The sequence below is a fragment of the Polypterus senegalus genome, chromosome 2 (assembly GCF_016835505.1).
Source record: "Polypterus senegalus isolate Bchr_013 chromosome 2, ASM1683550v1, whole genome shotgun sequence".
NCBI classification, from domain to species: Eukaryota; Metazoa; Chordata; class Cladistia; order Polypteriformes; family Polypteridae; genus Polypterus; species Polypterus senegalus.
The window spans coordinates 178,680,709-178,700,664 of record NC_053155.1 but is presented as its reverse complement, the minus strand read 5'-3'; the positions used below and the strand labels follow the sequence as shown (position 1 = coordinate 178,700,664).

The window sequence follows — 19,956 nt, the reverse complement described above, 5'->3', positions numbered from 1 at the left end:
AAACCATTGCTGCTTCTTTTTAGGCAGTTTTTAGTCTCTGATGCATGACTGCCTACAGGTGTCACTCAGGGACATAGACAAATTTATATGGTGATTAGATCATGAATATTCAAAAATGACATTTTTATGCATACTGAGTCGTGATGCAGTATAGCAAGACAGGTGTGTGCACAAGTCCATTGTTGTAAGTTGCGTTGAGATTATCTATAAAGGATTGGTGTGGCATACGTACAGTTTTATAAATCCAATTTATCTTTGCGCATGTGCCATTTTTTGCCTTTTGGACAAATAACATTTTTATTTGTAATCAAAGCAAGGTTTTATACATGAGGCCCCCTGGTCAGCTCATTTGATCTTAAAATATGATTTGAAAGTGTGTGTGTTCATGTTGGTGATGCCCGTTCACCTCTCTATGCATCACCTCATCGTATATTGACTTGGTCAAGCCATTCTGCTGACTAAAGCTCTACCTTATAGCACAAGGACACGGGTTCAGTCACCTTTGTTGACTTTAAGAAGTACCCAACTGTAGAAATATTTATAAGATGTTTAGATAAAAACAACTCATCTAAATGAATGCAAATGAGAGATTGGGAGTGCTGTCAGCAACTTAATTGGCGCTAATTTATTTTCCAGCTTTAGGTAAAAAAAATATTCAAAACATGCTTAACCTGGTTGAAGGTTAAAGATGGATAGAGACAATCTGGGAATTGTCAGGTACATTTTAGGCATTAGAGCTGGATGAAAAGTCTGGCCTTAATGTGGACCATCTAAATCCAGATCTAGTTGGTTCATTTTATCGTTGCCATTGACATTTTTGGTGATGTGGAAGGAAAACTGATACAGACATGGGGAGAACTCATAAATGTCACACATAACGGTTAGGCTTAGGGTTGGAACACAGGATACTTGATCCATGGAGCGGCAGTACTAACCCCAGTGCCACCATGACATCCAAGGTAAAAGAAGACATTGTTAAATAGTAGGCCCTTTGTTCTAAGATGGGAAAAAAATTCCATGGAACTGAATCAAGAGAATGATTTTATGGTAATGCAGTTTAAAACGTAATGGCATCCTGTCACAAAAGTTCATGAGCTGTATTGGTTGGTATATGTACCAGCAGCACTGGATGCAAAGCCATCATGGTGCTATTTAAGAATTGCCAGGCATCATAATGTACATCTCTGGGGAAATGGGAAGTAATCTCGGGCAGACTTGGGGAGATTGCTCAGACAGGCACAACTAGGATGTTTGATCCATGAGAAGCAGCAGTAACCACATGTAAAAATAATGGTTGTCATTTTTTCAGGTTGTGTGGTTCCTTGATGAACCATCAATTGACAAAGAACCATTTTATTCTAGAAAGATGATTCTTGGGACTTTGAAAAGGTTCCTAATATGTGAACAAAACAGAAGCTGTCAGTGTGTAGCAGGCTACCTAACTGGATATTGACTGATCAAGACAACTTGAAGTTAGCCTGCGTTACTTTCCTTTTACGATAATTAGCCTATTTACATTTTACAAATCTTTAATCTATCTGTGATTTTCTTCATCTTTGGCATTGTTATGGATCTAAAGGTTCTTTCTGGAACCTTCATGTGGACGGTTCTTTTAGGAACCAAAAATGGTTCCCCTATGGCACTGCTCTAAAGCATCATTTTTTAAACAATTGGTCATCACGGGATATCTAATTTTGACTCGCACAGAGTCGTGATTCACAATTGTATTTAATGGGAAAGGGTCGTTTACGGTTTGTGGAATGTCTTGTGATGAGTCGCCGGGGGCAGTTTAACCGATTGACATTGCTCCGTTATGACTTGCGGTGGCACCTTTATTTTTAAGAGTGCACTGCATCATGCAGAATTTGTGAAGGAATTGAATCCATCTTATTTTCAAGATGGTATTTTAAAGTATGTAATATTATTTACTAACTGTTTAGTGCACACAAAGTATCCCAATATCTTTGTGGATCCATATTTTTCTAAATATTACTTTTTTGCTAAGACAAGAAAAATTTGTCCAGGGCTATTTTGCAGCTATGCTCTAATTGTCCATACCTGACCTGATCATAATAAGACAATGGCGCTCTCAGGAGAATAAAAAAAGTCAAAAAGAGAACTGCTGGAAGACCGGATTTAATTGCTTTTACTCTAAGACACAACAGTCAGATGTGAGGTGGTTACCCGTAGTGGGAAAGCTGGAGATCCTCGGTGTTCATGTATTCTGAAGTTGGAAATCCAAATCAGAATTGCTAATGTAAAACACATCTGGAAATGATCCGTTTCAGTGGTCTGCTGCTTCTCTGATTCAACACAAAATGTTTGACATTGACCCCTGGTTTTAAGGAGCACTTTTTCATTTCACTTGGCCTGTGAATTTCTTTTTTTTTTCCTTTTGTTAAATTGTTAATGCCTCTCCGAATACTACCGAGTTTTCAGCTGCACATTAAGAGCAAGACACCAACAAGTTTGTTTTTTTTTTTTTTTGCTATGCTTTGTTTTGTTGTGCATGCTAATGAAGACTGGTACATCCATACGTCATGCTGCTGCTGCTGCCTCCTCATCCAGCCCGATGGATTTGTTTTGTATATTATTGGATGGTTTTAATTTAACAGTTTTAATTTCAGAGCAGAGGAGTAGATTTTGGAGAAGTTGTAAGTCATGAATTGTATTAAATTCAGATACAGTACGTCTCAGAGTAAGAGTATCATTGATTTGGTAAAACAAGAGTGCTCTCAGGAAGAGTTTAAAAGGTTTGAGCTCTATCTTCTGAAGCACTTATCCTTCAAACTTTCACAAGAGTTGCATGGCATGTAGGCAAAATTAGCAGTAATGGAAAGAGAAGTTTTTTGTCTGAACACACAAGTGTTAAGGCTATAGGCGAGGACATTCATCTTTTAGGCTGTCACACTGTGTGTGTAAAAGTCTTCTAGTTTTCATCCGAAATAAAGATCTCAATTACTCTTACACAATCATTCCTGCATATTTATTTATTTATTTATTTTTCATACTTGCAAATAATGATGTTCACTGTCACCTTTTGAGAAAGCTTTCCCTTTCTCCTGTATATTTTTGTTAAAGTAAAAATAAGCATTTGATCCCTGTTTATTTCATGAAGAGAGTTTTAAAAATGGAAACTTTTGACTTTAGCCGAAAATCATTTTTTTGTTGGCACTATAGGCAAAGATTATGGTCCCTTTCCAAGGTGCTATGTGTTGTTATTTTAGTACTGTACTTTGTAAGATTTTTGATTTTTTTTTAACTGTTTAAATTATGTATTTTGCTATTTTCATTGTGTGTGTGTGTGTGTACAGTGTATATATATATATATATATATATATATATATATATATATATATATATATATACACACACACCACACATGCACATAATTCAAATTCTCAGAAAGGAATAAAATTTGTGGGCTTCCTTGTTGAATGTTTGTTAAAAGTATTTACATTTTTTTTTTTTTCCCTTTTCTTTCTCTTCATACAATACAGTACTAACTTGGGACTGAACCGTCAAACTGCAATAAGGTTCTGATACTTACCGCTGACAAAGATCAATGTCACTTTTGCGCAAACAAACTCCATGTGAGTTGGAATGACAGTTTTGTACTTTATTTTGACTTGTTTAATAAACTGTCTTTGTTGTTGATATCTGTCTGAATTGTTGAAAATGAAGCCTCAATTTTTGATATTTGTTCAACCATTTAAGATTAACATGCTATTCTTCTAGTCACAGACATTTCTAATGAGAGTATATATGGAATATTCTGTCAGACTTCAAAGTATAAAGTAATTTTTATGGATGAAATTGCTCATTTTCTTGGAAACTTCAAAAAACAATAAAAGAAAAAACCCTAAACTATGAGGACTCGCCAACAACCGTGAAGACACCGCGGCTATCCGATCAAAGAGTATGGTGACTTAACTCGAGAAGAAGGAACAAATAAATCTGGATATGTGTGTTTGAAGTGATGAGTGTGAAATTTCATTTGAAGCTCCTGTAAATTCTTTAGGTTTTGTGAAACTTAGTAGAAAGCCATCCATTAATTTCTGAATCAGCCTGCTCCATTGTAGGATTGAGGAATTTCCACAAGACAGGCCCCAAAGTTAGAATTCAAACTGGGCCATTTACTAGATATGACTAGATAATCGAAGAACGTGTTAAATTAGATGACTGCGATATCACAAGATGTGTCAAGTTAGATGGCTGCAGAATGACTTTCTGGCACAGTTTCTTATTCACAAATTATTGAAAGCTTTTCCTGATGGCCAATATACAAAGCATACCCCTACGACTTGAGACAAAATCAATCAAAAATTTTGTAGGGGCAAGTCTTGGACTTGTTGGACTGAATCAGTGGGTATATTAGACTATACGACTGCTGATCGTGGGATTGTTTGCAATTCCCTATGGCTCTCCAAGCCATGACGCGGCTTTGTTCAAGGGCCCTTCTGGCAGTAAACGGATTAGAACTGCCGTCCTCCTAGATACTAGTACAGATCTTTAACCTTAGAGTCGCCACTCTGCCTTTTGGACTTTCCAAAAGATCATCACTAATGCTCGGTAACTTCTTCACACTCAGTCTGCTATTGGTGTTCTGACCATCATTACACTCCAAATTTGACTTTGTCAGGTGAATATTTTTTTTTGTTGTTAAATCTGGCAAAGTTCATTCAGTTCATCGTGAAGGATATTTTTTCTAAAATCAAAGCCTGTTTGCCACGTTCATAGTTAGCAATTTAGTTTATTTAGAGTGAGGTGAACAATTCACTTAATACTGGTTTAAATAATGGATATTCCCTGTTAGGGCAGACACATGAAGAAAAGGAGGTGCACAAAGGCATGGAAAGCCAAGGAACCAGCTGAAATCTGTCAATATTTAGAAATTAATCCTGCCCCCTATCGGTGCAAATTAATATCAGCTGGTTTAGTCCTAATTGATGGCCTATAAAAAGGTTTCTCATTACCAAGGTGTCACAAAAAAAAGCATCTCAAGAAGGGTAAAAGCAAAGCGCTCTCTCAAGACCTTCACAACCACATACTGAGGGCACTGGTTACAGATGTTATTTCTAAACTTCTGAATGTTCCAGTGAGCACTCTTGGGGCCATAATCCAGAAGTGGAAAGAACATCATTTCACCATAAGTCGGCCACAACCTGGTGCTCCTAACAAGTTTTCTGACAGAGGAGTCAAAAGAATAATCAGAAGAGTTGTCCAAGAGCCAAGGACCACACGCAGAGAGCTTCAGAAAGAACTCGAATTAGCAGGTACAGTTGTTTCAAAGAAGACAATAAGTAATGCACTCAACCACCACACTCACCGCCTAAGACTCCATGGCTAAAGAAAAAGCATGTTGAAGCTCATTTAAAGTTTGTTGCACAACATTTGGACAAGCCAATGAAATACTGGGAGAATATAGTCTGGTCAGATGAAACCAAAACTGCACATCACCTGAAAAACACCATATCAACAGTGAAACAGATGAAACAAAGGTGGACAGTTCAGCAAGTCAATGATCCCAAACACACAGCCAAGGAAAAACTCAATTGGTTTCAGAGAAAAAAAAGCTGCTAGAATGGCCCAGTCAATCACCTGACTTAAATCCAATTGAAAATCTTTGGAAAGAACTGAAGATCAGAATTCATAGAAGAGGCCCATGGAACCTTCAAAATTTGAAGACAGTTTGTGTGGAAGAATGGGCCAAAATCACACCTGAGCAATGCATGCAACTAGTTTCTCCATACAGGAGGCGTCTTGAAGCTGTCATTACCAACAAAGGCTTTTCTACCAAGTATTAAATAAATTTCGGTAAGTGTGTTCAATTCGTATTTACTGTGTCATTCTGAATATTTTATTACACACCAGTAACTGTGTCGTGCAGTGAATACACTTGAATTGCACATTCATAGTTTTCATACTCTTTCACTGTACGTTTAGCATTTGTTTGCTTAGAGGTTGATGCTCTTGCTGCTTCCAAACCAGTTCTTCTTTTCTCTCACCTAGAGGCCTGCTTCTTCTGTTTTGTCGGCATCTTTTCGTGTTAAAAGTGATCAAATCAGTGTTTGTGTTGCAATTACTTAGTATGTTTTCTTTCATTTTTCACTGAAGTTGGCGCTTAAGTCTCCGATCTGTGTCAAGAATGATTTAAGATATGAAGATTGAGGGGAAGTGACAGCAAAGGTGGTAGGGAATGAGAATGGTGGCCGTACACTTATGCTGCACAGCTGGCTGCTGCCGAGAGTTGATTCTGCAATAAAATAAAAATAAAAAAAGGAGTAACCTTGGAGGTCAATCATCACCTCGAAAGCAGATAGTAGATGTCACGTAGTATATGTGTACCAAAGTTCAGGTCAATAGGTCAAATGGTTTGCAAGTTGGGGAGCATGCACTGGTACAGTGCATTGCCCCTCCCACTACATAATGAAACAACTCAAGGTCCCGGTTGGCAACCCAACCAGGCAGACACGCAGTCCAGTCCTACCCTCTGGAAATGACCCTCTATCTGCCGCAGCAGGTGTTACGTGGGCAACCCATTGGCCTGATCCTGGCACTCGGATCCCCAACAAAGAGGATCTTCTAAGTTAGAGCAGCCTCGGGGAAATGCACCACATGGCTGTAGTGCCATAACTCACGCTCCCACACAATGCAGGTAATGTGCCTCATTCGGCACAAAGTCAAACCAACGGTACCCAAGGATTTTCTGGAGAGACACAGCACCAAATGAGTCCAGTCTTCATCTCAGGTTACTGGATAGCATCCATGTCTCACAACCATATAGCAAGACAGGAAGCACCAGGACTTATAAAGACTTGGACCTTCGTCCTTTTGCATAGATATCGGGAGTGCCACACACTCCTTTCCAGCGACCTCATGAACCCCCATGCTCTCCCGATTAGTTTACTGACTTCATAGGAAGAGTCACCAGAGACATGAATGTCACTGCCAAGGTAAGTAAACCTCTCGAAAAGGTCGGCACTACCTCTGCAAACAGACACACTGCAGATGGCTGTGCCCAAGAGGTCATTAAAGGCCTGGATCTTGGTTTTAATTCAGGACCCTCAGACTCCTCACTCAGTCTCTTGAGCACCCTGATCAGAGCCTCCGTCGACTCCGCAAAGATCACAGCATCGTCGGCAAAGTCAAGATTTGTGAATCTTTCTTCACCAACAGATGCCCCACAGCTGCTGGACCCCACGACCTTGCCCAACACCCAGTCCGTACAAGCATTGAACAGAGTAGGAGCAAGAACACACCCCTGACGAGCCCCGGAATCAACTGGGAAAAACACAGAGGTTCTGCTTCCACTCTGCACAGCACTCAGTACCAGTGTACAGGCTGGCCATGATATCCAGCAACCCCGAGGGGATTGCAAGTTACAGGCAATTTAAAATCCTAGAAAGACAAACAGACAGCCACGGTAGCGCATTATATATAGAGATAATTTATGGACTTATTTGTTTTGATTTCTTTGTATGTGTGGATTACTTGGGTTGTTACCGACATCTGGTGAAAAGCGGTGATGCATTCATTACTTATTTTCCTTGCTGTACTGCCAGTCCAAAAAAAGGCACCACCTAAGCAGATAGGTAAGAGCCTTTCTTTGGAAAGAACTGCAGTGATTAACATGCAACAAGTTTAACCCTAACTGATGCAGTGAGTATCATCTCATTTCTTAAATACCCAAGTCTGAAGATATATCTTGTGGCCATGGAAAAGATGTTCCATTATTTTAGAAAGATCAAATTATTGGCCTGCATCAAGCAAAGAAAACAACCAGAGACACTGCGGAAACTACTAAAATTGGGTTAAGAACTGTCCAACATAGTAAAACCTGGAAGGATGACGTTTGAACCATTATCTTCAATTTAGAAAATCATGAATGATTGTCATCAGAGACCACTTAAACATTTAGTAAAATCAAATTGTAAAAAATCAACAGTGAAAATAAGAGTATAGTATTGGGACTAAACAGCTGTGTAGCCTGAAGACAACCACTTATCAGTGAGACTAATCAGGGAAAAAAGGATTCAATTTGGCAGGGAGCATACAGATCAAACTCTGGAGCAATGGAAAAAGGTCATGTTGTCTGATGTTTCGGAGTGATGGGTGCATCAAGGCATGAAAAGAGGTGGATGAAGTGATGTATCCATCATACCCAGTGCCTATCCAACAAGCCTGTGGGCTCAGTGTTATGATCTGGGGTTGCTTCAGTTGGTCAGGTCTACATTCAGCAACGTTATGTGCCCCAAAAAAGAGGTCAGCTGACTACCTGAGTTTACTGAATGACCAGGTTTTGCCATCAATGGATTTTTCCTTCCCTGATGGCACAAGCATATTCCAAGATAATAATTCCAGGATTTGTCAGGCTCAGATTGTGACAGAGTGACATTTTCACACACTAATTGGCCACGACAGAGTCCAGACTTTAACCACATTGAGAATCTTTGGGATGTGCTGAAGAAGACTTAACGCAGCTGTCTGACGCTTAGAAAAAGTTGGTAGAACATGGAAAATACACATTTAAAAAGAGAAAGCAGCAATTAGTAAATAGCAGTAAATGAGCTTTGACCTGAAAACAATATAACAGTGCATTATTATTTGATGTTACAACTAATGAATTTTATTGTTCTTTCAAAAATACACCCTAAATTTTAATTTTGATACTTAAAAGAAAAGCTTGGACAGTGAATAATTTACTATTTGGTAACAATGCCTTTCCTTCTCACAACACTTAATAAACATTTAGGTACTGACAACACAAATTTATTGAATGTTTTGGGTGTAATTTTATTCCATTCTTCTTGCAGACAATTCTTAAGTTGTGCAATAGTATGGGGTCTTCATTGTCTTCAAAATTCGCCACACATTCTCAGTTTGGAGGCAGTTCAGGAGTGCAGGCAGGCCACTCAAGCACCCGCACCCTCTTCCTATTGCAGCCATGCCTTGTAATGTGCACAGAATGTGGTTTTGCATTGACTTGCTGAAAGATGGGCAACCACATAAGAACTGTCTTCTGGAAGGCAGCACACGTTGCACCAAAAATCTGCATGCACATTTCAGCATTAATGGTGTCTTCACAGAAATGCATGTTACCCTTGCCAGAGCACTGACACAATATCATACCATCACAGTCACTGGCTTCCTGACTTGTGTTCTCCACACCGAAGAAGAAAAGGACCATCCAGACTGTTACCAGCTACAGCATGTATTTCTTCCAAATAGAGGCAGCCTTAGGGGTGTGCGGGGTCAATTACATTAAACGCTGTTACCGGTATGTGTGGACTGTATAAACTTGCGCACGAATTCAATAAAAATAATGTTAACATACACCAGATTTTCTCATTACAGTATTCAGCTAAACTAGCCATGTGTGCCCAACTATGTTGCGCGTGTTAAAGTTGTCTGTGAAGAGCTACCTGTTTAAACGCAGCTGCCAGTCGTGAACTGGGCCCTTCGTTGCACAGCATTATGATTTTTTATATGGGAAACTCGTCATTCATTTTACCCACTGTCTTTCTTTCATTCATATATTACGTAGGCAAGTACCTTTTATCTTCGGCAATCTCATTCTCTAACCAGGCCTCAGGAGCTAATCAGCGTAACCCTGTCCACCACCCCTTTCGTTATTCCGGTGTTCTGACGATTTGTTCTACTTTGTCGAAGCATCCTACCGTAGTTTATTGTAAGTCGTAACATTAAACTTATAATGTTATACCATGTCATCATTTAACATGTTGTATTTAGAAGTCGTCTATGAAATTTATAGAAATGTTAACATTTCTCAATTTATTATATATGCATAATTTAATGCTCCAAAGAGACACAGCCTGATGCAGAGATTTCACAAGACAAGTCATTACTCGTGTATGGATACAATGGCCTGTACAAGAATAAAAGTCACACATGTAAAAAATACATCTTATAAAATGTTGACAATAAATACCTATGCAGTAAACTGTAATAAATGCATTAATGTAGTAAGGGTAAGTTGCGTAATTTTGGTGTGCGCATGCGTAGCATCAGTGAGTAGATCATTTCGATGGGTAGGATGTTTCGTTAGAACACCGGCACATTGTGGACATCCGTGAGTAACAACAACGTACTAAACTGGAAGGTGGTCTGCGCATGCATGGAATTTGCAGTCTTCAGTAATATAAGCCTGGAGGAGATTCTTAATGCAATGTCTATGTTTTAGCTGTCTCTCTACTGCCATCTAGTGCTTCTTCTAATTCATTTGCGAACAAACAAAGATCAAGACCCAAATGAAGATTATATATATAGATTTTTGCAAGATAACACGTGGACTTTATCAAAATATAATGAAATAATCTATTAACAAAGTGCAATTCTTAATTCATGACAATACCACAATTGTGCGAAATGCGATGCAGTGTCATGTGGAAATCTAGAAAGTACCCAAATTGCAAGTATACTCTGAGTCTCGATATGCAGGATGTCATAGTCATAACTCACGTTGATGTCATGTCAGCTGGTTATCATTAGCGATACGTTTTTGTGCATTAATATCCGGACATGTTTATGGCCTACAAATAAAATGCGAGTTTCAGTGTTTCGACAGGATGTGTGAAATTAACATAGAGGTATCATCATGAAATCTGTTACCAGTTTCCAGGTTCAGAGACGATAATCCACAGCTTGCCTTCCAATTGGAAAAGTCGTTGATGACATCTTCGTAGTCTAGTCTGGATGCAGTGTCTTTTTCTATAGATAGGAGAAGCCAACCCAGCGACTAATGGGCTATACCTATTTTAGGAAGGGATTATATTGGCGACCCCTTTCAGGGGATGAAGGTGGACTATGGAATGTTTTTAAAGACATACATGTATGGAATATGACCGTAAAGATGGATTTTAAAAGGGTTCCTCACAGATATATATATATACTGGAGAATATAACTTGACAAATCCGCTTGAATGGGACACGCGGACCTCAAAATCAGGGCCTCCTTAGGCACGGGGCCTGGGGCAGTTGCCCCACTTGCCACCCCCAAACACCACTCTTGCTTCCAAAATGCAAAAAAGATGTTTTCCAGCACTGAGAAGTTGATAGTGCTTCAGGACACTGTTAACATATGGCTTTCTTTTCAAATAACATTAGGTATTTGTGAATATAACTGTGTATTGTGTTACTTGATAAAGGTTTGCCAACGTCCTCCTCAGCTCATGCAGTTATATCACTTATTGATAAAGGAAGTTTCTCGATGCATCTGAGGGATTGAAGTTCACAGGTGGCCACCTTAGGCTTGCATTCTTATCATTCATGCACTGATATGTCTTCACATTTCTTGAATCTTTTCATTGTATTATGCACTGTTGAGGGTAAAATGCCTAAATACCTTCTGATCCAGTTTCCTCGTGTGTTTTTGAGAAAACTGGCAATCCTCAGACCCTCTTTTCACTTAAAAGACTAGGTCTTTTCTGAATGCAGCTTTTATACCAAAACATAATCAGAAAAAGTTGGGATGGTATGGAAAATGCAAAAAAAAAAAAAAAAAAGAAAGAAATAAAAAACCATAGTGGTTCTTAAAATTACTTTTGATTTTTACTTCATTTCAGACAGTATGACCCCAAAATATTTCATATTTTGTCTGGTCAACTTCATTTCATTTGTCGATTTACATCCAATTCTACATTTTAGACCTACAACATATTCCAAAACAAGTTGGAAGGAACAGGTCAAATTAAGGCCAGTAATGAGGTTAAAATAAAAATTAAACAATGATGTGATATCAAACAAGTGAATGTAATCATGATTTGGTACAAAAGCAGCATCCATGAAAGGCTGAGTCTTTGAGGAGTAAAGATCGTTAGAGGATCTCCAGTGTGCCAAAAAATATGTGCGAAAATTACTGAAATGTTTCAATGTTGCTCCAAGAAAGATTTTCATATTGGAGTTTTTTTCTGATTTGGTGTTGTACAATCACTTGTTGAACAACATCTCTAGGGCCCACGATTTACCGCGGCAAGAAATCGTAAATTCCGAGGCATGTTTTTGTTAAATTCCGCGGCGTACCGTGTAGTACCAGAACTCCATAAGACTAATTCGTAACCCAAGCAAAATAAATACAATTTTTCTTATTCTTAATCCTTAATAATAATCAATCATAATTCGTAATACTAATCAAATAAGTATATCAAAGCGTTCACATCCGCACATTTTAATCCACAGATTTGCTTTAGGCAAACGATGCTGAAACATATGTAGGCATAATATTATTCTCAACAAACTATCGAATAATGTTTCTAAAGTTATTGTTTATTTATTGTTGAAGAAAACGGCACTGTAAGCTCGTAGGTTTTCTTGTGACAGAGAATATCGCAGTGGTGACAACACCGATCCATATTTTGAGAACGAACGTTCCACATCAACAGAAGAGATCGGCAACGCAATGTAAACTTTATAGAGCTGCTATGAGAAGCATTCTGTCCTGTAAGGCACGCCAAAAAGCAGTGATATCAGCTGGAATTACTTCACGAGATGCTATGTCCAGATAAGCTTGCCATTCATCTGCTGCAGCCATCATTGTTGGCACTGATTCTGCATGATCAGCAAAGGTCTTCGATAAGAGTGGTAGCTGTCGTAGATCAAATAGTCTCACAGATCTGAATAAGTCTATTGCCGGCTGTTTGGTTCGCACAAAAAATTCTTCAAGTTTAGCAGCCGCATTGTGCTTTGCATCTTCACAGCTGCTGGTTGCAATTGGAAATCCGGACGATTTCAGGCAAGACAGTAAGTCAGACACTTTGTTGTTGACATTGACAGCCATGAATGACTGTGTCTCAAAAGAAGTCAGAGTGTTCATAATTGGCTGGCAGTGCACAGAAACAAATTGAAGTTCAGCTCTCAGCTCGTTAAGTTTATCAGTACTTTGCAGCAACGCCGACAGCTTCTTTAACTGGACTGTAGCTCCACTGTGTTCGCCTTCAATAGCAACGAACGAGATGTTAATGAGATGATGCATCAGGCTAAAGAAAGAACTTAAAGAAGTAATCAAAACTAATCACACTAATACCAATATGCCTCAAATGGTGAGATTTCATTCAGAGTTGGTATTTCCGCGACAGTTAGGTTAATTCCGCGGCGTGGCGTTTTACCGCTGCAAAACCCTAAATTATGCGGCGTGGCGTTAAATTCCGCGGTAAATCGTGGGCCCTAATCATCTCCTTGGATTGGACTGCCAATACTGATGCACTGTGCAATAGAAGACAGAGCCGACTATACTTCCTTAGAAGGCTGGCGTCCTTCAACATCTGCAATAAGATCCTGCAGATGTTCTATCCGACGGTTGTGGCGAGTGCCCTCTTCTACGCGGTGGTGTGCTGGGGAGGCAGCATAAAGAAGAGGGACGCCTAACGCCTCGACAAATTGGTGAGGAAGGTAGGCTCTATTGTAGACATGGAGTTGGATAGTTTGACATCCATGGCAGAACGACGGGCACTGAGCAGGCTCCAGTCAATAATGGAAAATCCACTGCATCCACTGAACAGGATCATCTCCAGACAGAGGAGCAGCTTCAGCGACAGACTGCTGTCATTGTCCTGCTCCATTGACAGACTGATGAGATCATTCCTCACACACACTATGTGACTCTTCAATTCCACCTGGTTCGGGGGGTAAACGTTAACACTACACAAGATTATAGACTGTTATACCTGCCTCGCACTTACCACCTTGCATTTTTTAACTTGCACTGAATTTTTATCACTCTTTAATTAATATTGTTTTTATCAGTATTCTGCTACTGGATTATGTGAATTTCCCCTTGGGGATTAATAAAGTATCTATCTATCTATCTATCTATCTATCTATCTATCTAATCATGTCGTTAGTTTCTTTTTTTAACTCATTATTAACCTTAAATTGCTTTATCCCAACTTTTTTTTTTTGTTGTGTTGTAGACCTTCGATTTGCAAAAAAATAAAGCTGACCAGACTAAACATTAAATATCTTTCTGATGGATTACAAGTTAAAATTCATTTTGAAATCACTGTTTTCTAGTTTTTATTTGCATTTTCCATACCATCCCAGCATGTTCTGAGCTGGGGTTGCATATGGGGTTGTTTCTCTCTGTTATATGATTACTCACAAACAACTGGGGCTGGAACCTCAGTCTTAATCTCAGCTTGATGTGATACACACGCAAACTAATCAAAAATATGGCTGGTAGCAACTCTTGTGACGTCACCAAGTTTTGTGTCCGTCTTACAGATCATAGTCAGAATGATCAAGAAGGTGACATAGCAGAAAAAAAGAAGAGCAGTGACATTTGCTGAGGGCAAAGCAACTTGCAGAAGCTGATTCTGTGATAAGAGAAATGAGGATGACAGCTCCTCTGCACATGACCTGCTGGTACTTGCAGATTACTTTGGCTGGAACCGGAGGTCCACATGTTTCCTAGTATTTATAAAATGAAAAAATAGAAGGGTGATTGCATTGCACTCTACTCAATGACCTAGCCACCAACTCAGCACTGTTTACTTTGAAGTCTTTGCATAATGTTCATGGAATATTTTATTACATTTTATGTTACTTTCACAGATCTTTGATCACCGTACTGCTAAGCTCAAAGCTGCAGTTTCATCTTCATGATGCACTCCTGGCATGACGCTGAGTGAGTTACTTAACCTGGTGGTGCTCTAATTATTTGAACATGTTAAGAAATCATACATCTAAATTTACTTGGTAAAAAATGAAGCTAGTGTTATTATATAAAACAAAAACAACAAATTACTTAATTTTCCAAAAATAATTTATTAGACGCAGAAGCTTATTGCACCCTTTTGTTCAGATCAAAATGATAAATTTCATTTACCTGAAAGTTAAATATAAAAATACAGTATTACTTGTTTAACTTTTTTCTTTTTTTTTTTTTTGCATGCAGTTGTTATGGCTTCACGGCTTTCTCTATTCACTTGTGCTTCTTGACTGCAGTCTACCAACAATTTTGCCATGCAGAAAATAAAGGCAGTCACTGGAAAAGATGCATTTAAAATGTAAACTATTCTGCATGCTTTGTTCTGGGGAATGCCTTTTTTTTTAATCCATTGCATTGCTTGACCAGTCACTGGACAGATACATAATTTTATAAGAGGATGCTTCTACAATGCTTTTGAGCTTTTCTTTCTTTGCTGAATTCTCCATATGATTTATGATCCAGTGTAACACCTGCAAATTAAAAACAGAAAAAATGTAAGTTAACTTCATATGTGGAAAACACAAGAATAACACAATTAAAGGCTATCACCAGCGCTCCCCTTTCTTTGAATTATTATAGCCAGCACATCTCTAGAAACACCACACTGCTTCAGTTTAGGATTGTGTCAAAAACTACAACAATTCCACTTAAAAGATACACGCCAGTAACACTAATACAGAACAACTGATGCAGCATAAGAAGCTTTAGCACATAGGCACATTTAACGATGAATAAGAAAATACAGATTGTGACTTAAAAGCAGTGCTGCCCCTAGCCAAAGTGGGCCTTAAGCAGAATCTTGTTAGGCAAACACACCCACCCCACCCCTTCATGACTCTTTCTTATAACAGCATTCATTTGAGTAATAAATATAAAAATAATAAATAAAAAAGAATACATCATAAATTTAACTTGAAGTTAAATACATCCGTAATTCTAAAATAATCAAAACTTGGAAAGTGAGAGCTCAGGGCTTTCTTCAGTCTTTTTGTTGCATATCACAAAAGCACACGTCTGCATTTTCTGAAGTCATCTATGAGGTCATCACATGACAGCTTCTGTGCGAGGTCTGAGTTGATGCTGATGATAGCCAAGCTGCTCATATGTTATTGTGCCATGGATGACCTCAAATATGCCGTGATGAACTCAAGTTTTGAAAAACTGGTAACAGGAAGGGTTGCTGCAATCCAGAGGGCAACCTATAAATCTGGACTTCAATGGTATTTAAAGGCAATGATTTACTAAGTGATTTGGTCCCTTTATAAATGAAGGCCTGATTAGTATTAATAAAAGTAATGATAATAAAAATAATAATAGTGTGCTGGTACTCTTTGTTACTCGCTAGAGCCAGCAGTATCACTTGTGAAATGTGATGCAACAACACTAAAAAAATTCTAATACTACCACTACTACTACTAATAATAATATTAAAGATAATAATTTAAAATACAATAACTACTACTACTTAGTGGCAATGATATACCAGTTGACTTGGTTCCTTTATAAATGAAGGCCTGATTAAAATTATTATTATTAAATAATAATAATAATAATAATAATAGTGGTCCAGGGTAACAATGTGCTGGTACTCTTTGTTACTCGATAGAGCCAACAGTATCACTTTTGACTTGTGATACAACAACACTAAAAACAATTTTAATACTACCACTACCACTATTAATAATAATAATAATAATAATAATAATAATAATAATAATAATATAAAATAGAACAACTACTACTACTACTACTGCTACTACTACTACTACTACTACTACTACTACTAATAATAATAATAATAATAATATAAAATACAACTACCACTACTATAATAATTTATAAAATACTAATAATAATAAAATGAAAACAACTACTACTGCTACTGAACATGCTTAATAAACTCACATAATGCAATAAATACAGAGTCAAAATGAAGCTGATATGTACATACTTAAAAAATGAAAATGTGAATAGATCAAGTACACTTATGACTTTATCTAAACTTCATTTTGTCCTTCCAATGATAGCAGATAAGTAATAGGGCATTAACTAAATCAGTACTGTTAGTTGCCAATACAATTAACCAACAATTGAAGTTGCTTGCATGGTGGTTTCCCACAATTCAGCGGATAACTAATTAAGAGAGCCTGTGTGTGTTAGTGAAGTTTACAAACGTGTCCTCAATGCACACTTGGAGGACTTTGTAAGTTGACTAATATTAGCAGCCTTTACCAACATGTAGAAAGTTCATAATCTTTAGCCATGTGAGAGCTAGGTAGTGTAACAACTGATGATACCTGTTGAAACAATTAAAACTATTACACACTAGCTGACCCGCGGCGTAGTATACACCGCATAATTATTTATTGATGGGTGAACACTTCCTGAAAGACACAGTTGTCCAAATGGGGTGGGTTTGAGGATACGACTGTGAGTGAATGAAAAGATGGAACTCTGGAGAGAGCAACATACAATTGTCCTTGACTGAAAACTGGTTTTGGCAGATACAGGCATATCTTTTTGAAAGTGTGGCCCTGTGCGTTATTAATTGTCATTGCAAAGGCTAATCTAACAGGAAATTGCCTGAGTGTAAAAGTAAAAGGCAAATTTACACTCCAGTACATTGCGGTGAATGCTAGTAACAGTCAGTCTAGTGCCATTACAGAGACCTCTTGCTGGCATGAGGTTTCTGAGAAGCATGACGACTGAACCAATTTTAATTTTCAGTTTATGTGGAGGCATGCCAGTGGGAGTGAGACTGCTAAGAAATTCTTCAGGGAATGAAAGTTGATCTGCGGGATCGTCTGTGACGATGGAGTCAACGCTTGTGAAAGTTACTTCATCGGTAGGGATAAGTTTCAGTACTTGTTCATTAAGGTGTAGCGAGACTTCGTTAGTGACGCTTAATATAGCTTACGTACTGAGTTGTTCCGGAGTGACAGTTGAGAAGTCGATGCCTCGAGAGCGAGGGTGGATGCAGGAGGAAGGTTAAAGTTGGTGGGCGGGGCTCTGTCGTGCGTACCCCATGGTCGGGAGACTTGGTCGATTATATATATAGAAAAGCAGCTGGAACCAAAAAGAACAATGAAAAGTCAACGTGGCTCAGAGGTGCATGTGGACTGTAGCAGAGATGAAAGCGACTGAGGCTGTGTTTGGTGAGGGGTTGCGTGTGGGCACATGACCATGCAGTGCACATGCCTCGAGAGCCAGAGTGAACGCAGGAGGAGGGTTAGAGTTGGCGGGTGGGGCTCTGTCGTGCATATCCCATGATCTTAAGAGTTAGTGGGCGGAGCTCTGTGAGTTGGTGGGTGTGGCTCTGTCGTGTGTATCCCATGGTCTCTGTAGTGCATACCCCATGGTCGGGCGTGCATACCCCATGGTCGGGCGATTTAGTCAATTATATATATAGACAATGCTGCTCCATTAATCCAGTAAACCACTAGCTTTAGTGTTGTGGCAACTGATGTAGCATTTGCTAGCTTACTTGAAGCTAGATAAATTAAAATTTTTAAACACAACTGCAAGTGCAGCATAAGCTGCTTCTTCACAATTCATGAAACAGCAATAACCCCAATGGAGCCAATCTGCGGGCCTGTTGATGAGGTTGCTGTTTGATATACTTAAGTGATGTTAAGCAATATGTCTGGTAACACTATGGTTAAGATTAAGGATGTGGGAGGAGAGACCTCACTCAAGTCAAGTAAACCAGGCAACAAGAACATGCAATCCAAATGGCTGTCCAGCAGAACTCCTGAATCACTGAGGTCTGTGAACCCTCAATGTGCCCTCCCACCAACGGTCCTATGATCATGGACCATATGCACAGTATGTGATCTGAGTATAGGAAGCGGCAGCTATAAGTGGAAAATACACATTCACTAATAAGGAAGGGTTACATTTAAGTACAAGCAATGGATCTGTACAGAGGGCTGTACATCAGATCCTGTGTTTCACACATCAAGACGTGGTGCCTGTGTTTACAGGGTATGGAGATCATAAAGTAAACCCTAGCTCATCAACTGTACTTGTAGAGGCTGATTTGTAATTTGCTTTGGATGAAAGGATCAGCTAAACAAATGCAAACACCCACGGCAGCACATAGCCTGGCATTTAAAAAATCTGGGACATTTTACAACATCGATCTGGTAGTGGACAATCACCTTGAAAGATGAGACTATTTCACCAGATCACTTTTTAGTCATCTAATCTTATCTTAAAAACAATCACCCTTTTTAGATACATTTAACACCTTATACCATATTTGTTTGTTTGTTTAAATTTATTTCGATTAAGCTTTTAACTGAGGTGACTTAAATTATTAAAAGATGCGATCATTTTAATTTTTCCATAATAATTTAACAAAGCCATAAAATATTGGTCTGACCAGCAGTACCTTCTCATCTGTGTCCCCAAAGTCGGCCTGGTACCACTTGAAGATGTGATTCAGCTGAATTTCTCCTTTTGCCTCATTCACCTGGATTCCATCATCAGTTTCCAAAAAATCCTTGGCTGCCTTTCTTAGCTGTCTGTCTACATCCTGGTGTTGAACAATCCACAGTTAGCTTTGATTATTACTTCTGAAGTTCCCAGTGACATAAAAACATCAACATTTAAAATTACCCACACTTCAGTTGAGAATTTGTAAAATCTGGATAACAGAACAGTGAGGAACATTAACTGCTGCATTAAACTTGGGGTCCTGGCCATATATGATTTAATTTTGAAATATTTATTTTCACAAAGCAGAACATTACAATGGGATATTACTCCAGCTAACAGGTCAAAATAACACAACAGATACAGCCATTTACTTCAAAATTAATACAAAGAAAACAAAACAAGGAAAAAAAGAGAAAAAACAAGATTCAACCCCCACCCAAGAGAAACAGGAAAAGAACAGGGACAGCATACATTTTGTAAAATACTATTAATTGATTCTTACCACATAGTAAAGTTTTGGACATACCCTCTAAAGAAGGATACGAATTTCTCTAATTTGAAATAAAATAGAATTTCACTTACTCACAGATTTTTAGAAGGTGGGTTAGTATTCTTAATTAGGTCTGCATGCTGTAGTGTGGTATAGAAAATTACAATTGGCTTATTCCTATGCACTTTAACATCATCCAGGAGTACACCAAACATCACCATTAATGGATTAAGAAAGATTATAACACCAAGACAGTCTGAGAAGTATGTGATGTGCATTTCCAAAACACACGGCCTACTAA

The 19,956-nt window shown here is 38.5% G+C and overlaps 2 protein-coding genes across 2 annotated transcripts in view; one reads left to right on the top strand and one right to left on the bottom strand.

Moving 5' to 3' along the window:
- Positions 1-3,669, top strand: part of znf654 (zinc finger protein 654) — a 95,173-nt gene extending 91,504 nt beyond the window's left edge. Inside the window, exon 10 of the transcript XR_005632652.1 lies at positions 3,501-3,669. The gene's annotated coding sequence lies outside the window, so the exon portion shown is untranslated. The remainder of the gene's footprint in view (positions 1-3,500) is intronic.
- Positions 3,670-14,761: 11,092 nt separating this feature from the next.
- The window catches only part of zgc:152951 (uncharacterized protein LOC569013 homolog), a 36,112-nt gene continuing 30,917 nt past the window's right edge, over positions 14,762-19,956 (bottom strand). Inside the window, exons 8-9 of the mRNA XM_039744976.1 lie at positions 19,119-19,262; positions 14,762-15,195 (exon numbers count right to left, since the gene is read on the bottom strand). Coding sequence (XP_039600910.1) covers positions 15,067-15,195; positions 19,119-19,262 — 273 coding nt within the window. The 3' untranslated portion in view covers positions 14,762-15,066. The remainder of the gene's footprint in view (positions 15,196-19,118; positions 19,263-19,956) is intronic.